At 31.7% G+C, this 10,069-nt stretch overlaps 1 protein-coding gene across 1 annotated transcript; it reads left to right on the plus strand.

The window, feature by feature from the left end:
* Positions 1-1,009: 1,009 nt before the first annotated feature.
* On the plus strand, positions 1,010-7,935 carry LOC110099711 (B3 domain-containing protein REM19-like). Its single transcript, XM_020826949.2, has 3 exons — positions 1,010-1,397; positions 1,886-2,103; positions 7,683-7,935. Exons 1-3 carry the CDS (start codon positions 1,166-1,168, stop codon positions 7,929-7,931), a joined length of 699 nt encoding a protein of 232 aa, XP_020682608.2. The 5' UTR covers positions 1,010-1,165; the 3' UTR covers positions 7,932-7,935.
* The last annotated feature ends 2,134 nt before the right edge of the window (positions 7,936-10,069 follow it).

Raw genomic sequence — 10,069 nt, forward strand, 5'->3', positions numbered from 1 at the left:
TGTATATATGTGCACTCGAACAAAGTTAGCAGCAACGAATAACTATGTGTGCCACATAGGAAATATGGAAACTATTGCATGGAATTTCTCTTCTCTTGAATAGAATGCGCGATAGATGTGACTGTGTAGTCAACTTACGGCATAAATGTGACTGTGGGTTGACATAAGTGTAAGATGCGATGTGTGTTGTTGGAAGTGGGTGTGATGTGGATCTAGTTATTATGGTGATTGGTGAAGAAGAATGGTCGATGTTGCATGATGAGTGATGCAGAGGTGGAGTCATGGTTTGAGATGTTTGAATTGGTGACGGTGGCTGAAGAGAATCTCAATAGAGCACCAATGTTTGGATCCTTGATCTTGATTGAATATTTGGAGCTGTTCAAAATTCCTGAAGAAAGAAGCAAAGAGAATTGATGCTAGGGAAAGAACTTGATTCCATTTCATATCCTCATCTTCTTCACAAGAGATATTTTAGAATATCCAGTAACTAACATCCTTATTAGATACTAATTGCAATAATGGTTAGATATTAATAATAGTTTATATATTACTATCAATTACAATTTTATGTTGTTGGTTCACACACTATATCATCATTGTGTCTCAAATTTAGATTATATAATGATGCAAGTATATTTCTCATTTTTGTTGATACTCAAACTATATGCTGTAACATTTCTTTTAACTGAAGAATCAGACACCATAATAAAGGGTAGCTTTGGAGAATGTAGATCCAATTGAATTTTGTAATTTTGAACGATAACATAGTATGGCTATATTTACTTTTCGCTGATTTCTACTCTCATGATATGTCATTTTCTTGTGTTGCTCCAGGTCTTACAAAACAGTTTATAGACCCAGCCTCATGATGTCATTTCTTTGTTGCTCCAGGTCTTACCAAGAGTTTAAGACCACTTTAAGGGCGAACTTCTTGAAACTATTGAGCTGAAGGTCCCAAGTTGGTGATAAATGGCACGTTGAATTGAAGAAGACTGTGATGGATGTTTTCTTGATTGTGTTGGACGAATTTTGTTGCAGCTTATGGTATTCTAGAAAATGACACTTTGGTGTTCAAGTATGATGGCCGTTCTTCCTTTATTGTGTTGATTTTTGAGCAAAGCGGCTGTGAGAAAGCTGCTTCTCATTGTGCAATGAGAAAGGATGTATGGAAGAATTATGTGCAATAGCTTATGGTAAAAAGGACAGACATCCCTGCCATGAAAGCTCTCCCAGAACTTCTGAGCAACCAAAACAATTAGCTATGTTCAAAAGATTTGAGAGTAAACAAAAAGATACAAAGAGAAGCATATCCAAGAGGAGAATGAATACAACGAGTACAAAAAGAATTCTTAGACAGAAGAACTTCACTGGTACAAGGGGAAAGAAATCCTTAAATGGTGCGTTTGATTTTCTTTGAAATTTCCTCAGGAAAGAACACGTGAATGCAATACTCATTAGCACCTTTGTTGTATCTTGAACTCCTTGGTACTTCCACTAGCTATCATGTTTTGATTATCAGCTTTTTTTTAGTTGTATTCTTCTCCAAAGGTGAAGCAAAGGAAAGGGTAACTGAGCATCTTTAATCGTCAACCCCCTAATTTGGTGTCTTTTCTTATCTTATTTTTTTTCTCTTGAGCATTCAAAGCAGCCTAATACTCAAATATATTTCTTAGGCTTCGTTTGTGACTACTTTTTTGCTCCTTAAAGCAGCTTTTGAGTACAAAAATTTTGACTTTTGCACTAGAAAGCTGTTTTAAGAAGCATTAAGAAAGCTGTCCCAAACGAAGCCTTAGTTTAATTAACTTATGTTTATTTATTTTTAAATCAATTTTGAAGGAAAGTTTTGGTTTTCTAGTTTTATTAACTGGATCATTTGGTTATTTAGAACAAGAAAGTGAGATCAAAGAAGGGACCATGAACCTCAGCAATGAAGTTTCTTTGGCTAAGCAGTGGAATCCCAAGGATTTCATCATTTCAAAAAAAGCACGACTTACTGATGCTGAGAAGAGCATTGTGCTCCACTTAGCTGAAACAATTCAAACAGATAGGCCTACATTTGTGTCAATCATGGTGCCCAGCTGTATCAGCAAAAGATTTTATTTGGTAAGAACACATTTTATCTATGGATATTATTTTAATTTCTAAGCGATTCTTCCATCAAACATCAATATTTTAGTACACTGCACATGAAAATATCAAATCCAGTTTCAAATCTATTGTATGATAATTGATCAGATCCTCCGGTTGTGATGAGAATCTATAGTCTGTTGATCTGATTTTAACTATAATCGTTTCAGTATTTGGTTATGGCTTAAATCCGTCCGAATTGGAGGCTTAGTTTAACTGTTGGAATCGAACAAGAACATACCCTCAAAAAAGAAATAGGTGTATGAAATAGAAGAATATATATTGCTCATCCTACCTACATAAGGTTGATTTATTAGGCTAGAATCATATTCAACCCAGTTTTTTCCCCTGCTGTAATCTTATGTGTGTGTTTACGCTTAATTCTATTAAATTCTGCTTTAGGTGTTAGTTGACCATATAGAATGTTGGGATGGATTTCCCTTTACTATGCTTGAGAATTTCCTCATTTGGGCTTGGATTGAGTCGAACATGATGTCGTTGGGTTTGTATTTTTGAGACGTTTAGTTTGTTGTAAGTTTGCTGAAATTGGAGTTCATATGATTTCCAATTTAGTTTTTGAAGTTTCTAGCTTGATTTTGCTTCGACATTCGTGCCTGATCAAGATAATTTTTTGATGATATATCATAGTATATTAACTTTTTTGGGCACTTGAAGGTTTGAATTTGAATTATTTAATATTAAATTAGTTGATAGGATTATATTTGAATCTATATAATTGATCTTATCTTTGGGTATTCTTTCTGTAACCCTATTTCTATAAATAGAGATTTAGGCTTGTGTTTGAAGAAGATAGAATGAATTAAATAAAAATGCTTATCCTAATCTCTCATCTTGGTGAATTTCAACTACTTCTCTCTCTCTTTCTCTCTCGGTTGATTGCAACTACTCTTATATCTATTCCTGTCTTGGGTCTATCTCTCTAGTACTCCATTCTCCTCACCCGCTATCATCACCATCATCATCAAATTGGTATAAGAGATAAAAGTTATTCCTCACCAATCAAACTACTTTTATAATGCATCAATCCTATTTCAAAAGCTTTTGTTGCTCTTGGTCGGAGGTTAAAAAAAAAAAAAAAGCTTTTGTTGCTCTTGCCCTTGATTCTTTAAGATAGCGGAACTTTGAAATTCCCTCGCAAAGGACTTTGTGTGTACTAAGGAATATAATAAATAAAATTGAGATAATTAAATTCGGAAATAATTGCAAGAAATTTAGAAGTTGAAAAAAAAGTGGATTCTTCAAGATAATGGAGCTTTTAATACCTTGTGATTGAATTTGTGTGTACTAAAGACTGAATAAACAAAATTGAATTATCAAATCGAGTAGGTAAATGCAAGAAATTTAAAGGTTGAAAAAAAGTAGACAAGACAACCCACCTATATTCACTCCATGAGAGTGAAATAAAAGAAAAAAAATTAAATTCTAAAATTAAAAAAATAAACTAAACAAACTGATGTGTAGTGGTTCGGTCCCAACTAGCCTACAACCACATTCCACTCCCAAGTTCTTCATGGTAGAGAAATAACCTTACAATCTCTTCTTCATCATGTGGAGAAATCCAATTCACTGAAATCAAATCATCACATTTTCATCTTGTTAAATATTTGTGATCTATAAAGGAAATTACCTTTAGGTTATTTTAGTTATTTTATTTAACTTGGAATTATAGATTATTTATTTTCTTATAATAAATTATCTTGTTTATGGGATGATTCTAAGTTTGAGTTAGTTTTGTTTAGTTTTAAATTTAGCTTAGAAAGAATTAGATTTGAAATTGGAATTGTTAGAACCGGCAGCTGTATCGATTCAATTGATCCGGTCATTTATCTAAAGTGCGTGAAAGCAAACAAAGAGCAAGCAGGTGGGCGAGCGAGTGGCAGTGTCTCAACAACTGCGGGTTCGGGAGCAATCGTGAGTGAACCTACGCGACTCTTCACGAGAGAGAAGCCGTTTTCGCTTACTCTAGTGAAACCACATGAATGAAAAAGGGAATTTAGAGAAGGTAGAAGCAGAGATATAAGAGGAAGATTGGAGCGGAACCAAAGTGAGTAGACGATGTGTTCGATAGGTTCAACGTGAGTAATAGTTGATCCAGGTAATTTCTCGCATAAGATAGTTCGTTCATTCGGTTTGGAGGAGTAGAAAACAGTAAAGAAGAAGAAGAGTGTTCAACCACCTTATTATTGGTGATGAATAAGTAAATTTCTTTTATTTGAAAAGGAAGGAATTTAATAATTTTAGTTTATTGAATCAAATTTTTGGGATAAATGTACATGGTAAAAGCTTTGATTTGTCGAAGAGGAAGATCAATTGAGGTAATCAATGTCATTTAAAGATAATTAAATTCAGTTATTTTTAGAGATTAAAGGCGGAGGATGTAATTATAATGATGGTGTGATAATTTAGAAATATTTAATATTATTTAAATGATATATCCAATGCAAATATATACCATTCGAAATAGTGAAGGAATTAAATCGTTCAGCTGAAATAAAGTATTGAAGCCAAAAAAAATTCTCGTAAAGAGTTTAGGTAAGATTATACATATGTTAACGGAAAATTTATTTAAATTTAATGAAAGTGTAGTTTTAAGATAACAATGCAAATTTATCTAATTTTATGTGACCTTAGGTGTTGCATTAAAGAGACCAATTTGAAATTGAAGAAATTTGGAAAGAAATTCAACAAGAAAAGCAATGAAGGGGGTGATTAAGTTTATTTATATCAATTAAATTCTTCTGTTGTTTTATTTCAATTATTAAATATTGTATCATTTCTGCATACTTATTAAGTTTAAGTGAATATTTTGAACTAAATTGATGAAACTTAAGTAATTAAAGTTTGTATTGCACACTTAAACAAATAAAATGAATTGTAACATGTTAATAAAAGTGTAAAAAAAAAGAAAATGTTTATGTGTAAATACAAGAGTTAATCACCATATGGTACTGACTAGGGATGCAATGTATCCGTGCATATTAATTCAAAATAGTACAAAATTTGACTGTGCTCTTATAATAAATGAAATGGAAAATGAATAAAGATTATTTAAAGTAGTATAATTTTGATTTACATTTATGCTAAAAATTCATATGTTAAATGAAAATTTTGACAAACAAACATTACTCGTATGCATGTTTAATTGTTATATTATAAATTGTAATTATCCATTGAGTTTATTATGAAAAAATCAAATATTTAAATTGAAATGTCTGGTAAATCTCATGTAGATTAAATGGCTAAAAGAGGAGAGTTCATATATAGAAGGTGTTTAAATGAAAATAGGTAAGAATTAGTTTATTATATATTCAAATTGAAAAATATTTTTAGTGGCCCTTCAGTTATATTTTGGATAGTCATCTATTGAGTATTTATTATTATTAAAAGATTTGTAATAATTGTCTGATTGTTTGTTCTCGCCTTATTAACTTGAGCTTCCAGGCCGAGTCGTGGCAGAAATATTGATCTTGATTTTTGGGCATTATTTTTATAACCCTATTTCTACAAATAAAGATTTTGAGATTGTGTTTGAAAATGACATAATGAGTTTATCAATGATATTTTATGTTAGAGCAAGACATCTTTCCTTATCAATCACACTACTCAGAGAATATCAATCTCCTATTACAAGTTTTTGTTGCCCTTCATCATATACTTCCGAAAGCTATGGTACAACCTAAGAGAAGGGTGAGTTGGATTTTTCTACATTTTAGCTAAAAATTGAAAATCCCTTTTGAGTAGATGCATTGGTATGTATGGTCTAATGATCTTTTGTCTATGTTGCACCAATACACCTATTTACGAAGGCGTGCTGTATCTGATACACCGATACATTGATACGCCTCCGATACTCCACCGATACGTGTCGGATACGCCCAAGCCGTATCCAATTAAAATACTATTTAATTTCAAAAGGACACACGTATCCGATATGCGTGTCCGATGAAAAATAAAAAGAAATCCGAAGATTCTCTCATTTATGAGATGGATTTGAGTCTCTTGATGATATGAAAATATTAAAAACTATTAATCTTTCACTTGATGAACCTGAATTAGAAGCTATGATATTTATTGAAGATGATACATAAGTTCAAAGACTAACCAATGAAGAAGATAATTATATAATTCATTCTATTGAATAGTTGAAACTTCTTGTTCTAGATAATTTATGTTTATGCTTTTTGTTGCTGTACTAGATATTTAATGCTCACTTATATTTTGATATTATAAGCTACAAGGCTACAAATGATGTTGTTGTCATTTTTTTTGTTAAAAAATTATTATGCTTTGATTGCTTTCTTAATTTTTATGTATGATTTATAAATTATAATGTCGTGTCCGTGCCATACTCGTATCCTGTATTTTTAAGAATTGATGTATCCCGTATCTGTGTCGTGTCGTATCCTTGTCGTCGTATCCTTATCGGTGCAACATAGTCTTGATTTGATTTGATTCAATTTAATAAATGACCAATTTCTCTAGTTGATATTTATAAATACTAGTTCGATTAAAAAAAGCTTAAAATGCATCCTAACCTCTACAAATATCCAACCAGTAATCCGTGTAACCATTGCAATACATAAATTTTAAGAAAAATGGATCTATGGATGATCTTATGTACAATATTTAATTTTTTTTGGAAGTTGACGTTCATGTTGATGGATAGTCAGATGACTCTCTTGGCTTATTTGTCCATAAACTCACACTCTTCTTTTTGAACAAGTTGTGGCTTCAGCCCTTTCAGCTGTTGATGGAACATTCTCTGGAAGAGTTTTCTATATGCATCTTCCAAAACTCCGAATGTATTTGTTATCTAACTCATTGATTTTGATTTTTTTGTGATCCATGCTTTGATCTGAAAGCTTTCTCAACTGAAACTTCATACATTAAGGGATTAGTTCATGTAATCACTTTGTTGAAGATAGAGGTAGAGAGATAAACGTCCTTGCTATTACCATGAATCAGAAGAAATCATGCCACCAATTCTTACCTCTTTCAAGAGCTACTTGAGAACTTCTTTTTACTCCTCTTTTTTTCGTGAAATTATTAGGTGCGGACATTGAACATCATCCATAGCCCAATGAAAATGTGCCACAGCACCCCTACTCGGTACTGCGGCTCGATACTGGATGACGTGGTTGCACCTGATTGGCCTCTGGACGGTAAGATGTGTCCGGTCTCCACAGAATAATCTCTAATTTCTTTCTTTGTGCTCGAGCTTCTTTACAGAGTTAACTCTTGATTTCTTCCCTATAGCAACACTCACCTGAGCCTCATCCTCTCTTCCCCTGCTTCACCTGAACTCTCTACAGTTAATTCACGTAATCTAAAAGGATTTATAGATGGAGCTTTGCATGAAAATATTAAAGAAATAAGAAAAGAAGAAAAAAAAGAGCTCATATTACCTCTTGGACCTTTCCAATAAACTAAAATATCAATCACAGCTTCTGGAGATGAATCCAAACTGTTTTATTAGTTCTTCCCCTCTGGTATCATTGTAAATACTTACATCTGCTTTCATATTACCTTTGCAGACCATTCCCATAGCTTTTGCCATTCAATATCTTCCACGAGCAAGCGGCAGAGTTCTTCTGCAACGAAATGACAAGGAGAGAACTTGGCCTGTTCATTGTCTTGTTCAGGGGAATTCAGTTGGGTTTTCTTCTGGATGGAAGGAATTTGCTCAATATAACCAGTTGAATGTAGGTGATGTCTGTATTTTTGAGATGTTGGAAGCTCAGAAAGGTGTATTAATGGCGGTTCACATCAGTAGGATTAAGTAGATTACGCCACCATTGTTGTGAGCTTGCTGTATTTTGTTCTTGTGAGACTTGTAAATAGACTGTGAAGGAGTTAAAGGTGCTTTGAAAACTTTTTGGCTTAAGTAAGAAGGCTGATTGAACCAATTTTAGTGATTTTAACTTTTGGGTTTGTAATCCTATTAAGTTTATTTCTATCATTCTGCTTCATTTATTGAAAAATTATATTGATAGAATGGTCCTATAAAATCTTGGCAATTCTTATTTGAAAAGTGCTTAAAATATTTAATAATAAACAAAAATCAATTTGTTATTTGTTTTGTTTTGAATGATAAATAGTTTGCACTTTTAAAATTAAATTAAATTTATTATTTTCAGAACGAAACAAATAAACTTAATAGACTTCTGATATCTAAAACGTGTAATCTTTTTAAAATTACATCTCATATATTGTCTAAAGACTATATTTTTCTATTATAAATACTTATGAATAGTTACTATTTTATAAATTAAATAAAGTTCAGTGGTATAGATAAATTCTTAGAAAAAATACAACTCATTTTATTTGGGATATTTTTCTTACTGTTTTGATTTTTTGACTATAACTACAGTTTATATTTGATTACTATTTTTTCACTATTTTTAAGAAAATTTTATACTAGAATGTTGCTTTCTGCAGCAGCTTTAAAAAAAGTATTTTCTCCATAATAGCTTTGCAACTACCTTTATAAAAAATCATAGATGCCCCAAAATAGATTATATATGCCTTAAGACTTATTTTTACGTATGTGATATGTATACGAATTTGCTTTAATTTGCTTAAAAGTCCTTAAAAAAGGAACAAATTAAAAAATTATAAGACATCTATAGAACAAACTTATTTTTTCTTGAAATAATTACATTGTGCTAAGGAAATTATTTTTTATTTTTGCAATTTGGAAGAACTCCAATCATGCAATTAGGCATGCTTTGAGTGGAGATTTAAATTTTTGCTTTAAAATGATTGCTCATAAAATAAAAAATAAATAAGTCACTTATGACGTTGTTTTGTTGATTGTATTAAGTGTTTATGAATCAAATTTAATTTTTTATTTTGTCAAAATATTTATGAATTTGATTATATGATTACATTAACAATAGATGTCTAATTGTTAACATGAATGGTCAAAGCACTTAAGACCCATCTAATTTCTACTTATCTCATATTTATAGAGCAAACAGATTAAACATATTTCAGTGTTATATATATATATATAGAGAGAGAGAGAGAGAGAGAGAGAGAGAGAGAGAGAGAGAGAGAGAGAGAGAGAGATAAATTTTTTACAAGTAAACCACTCTTTTTTTTTGAGAGAAATGCTGAAAATGCATTAAAGATATGAAGAAAAAAACAAGTCAAAGTAATCCTAAAGCATCACATTTCTCCTTCAAGCAATACAAGAAAGAAGGAGGAATCATAACATCATCTAGATCTTCCCATACAAAAGATCTTATAAGGCCCAAATTAGCACATATATCTGCTAGTTTGTTCCCATTCTTAAAAGAATGTGAGAAAACAACTTGCTTAAACTCAAGTAAAAAAACCAGATTCTTATCAATCTTCTTACTAACCTTCCATTCTTTGATTGCATTGTTAAGCAGATTGATAATATTTAAGTTATCTCCTTCTATTATCACACCTTGAGCCTCCATCATCCATTCTTTGAGCAGCTTTTTCAGATCAAGAATAGCCATTAACTCTAAATAAGAAATATCCCAATGCATATAATTGTTTCCAAAAGCCATTAAAAACCTTCCTTTATCATCTCGGATAACTCCACCTATCCCCGCCAAGTGATTACTTTTAAGAGCTGCATCAAAATTTATTTTAATCCACCCGGTAGGAGGAGGATGCCAAGTAGAATTCAGCAAAAGCTGGTTAGCATCCCAGTTTTCCGATTGGATCTGAATAAAGTTGCTTCTCACTGCAAAGGAAATAGCATTGGCAGCAATATAGTTATCTGAGTCTTCATACTTATTATGAATAAGCTTACACCTACTCTTCCAAACCAAAAAGATCATGTTGCAAAAGATATTCCAAGACAGTAAATTATTTCTCATGTCATTTTTCAAACTGTTTAAACATTCTTCAAAGTCATGGAAATTCGGCATTTTAAATCCCCAGC

Source organism: Dendrobium catenatum, unplaced genomic scaffold (assembly GCF_001605985.2).
Source record: "Dendrobium catenatum unplaced genomic scaffold, ASM160598v2 original_scaffold_199600, whole genome shotgun sequence".
NCBI classification, from domain to species: domain Eukaryota; kingdom Viridiplantae; phylum Streptophyta; class Magnoliopsida; order Asparagales; family Orchidaceae; genus Dendrobium; species Dendrobium catenatum.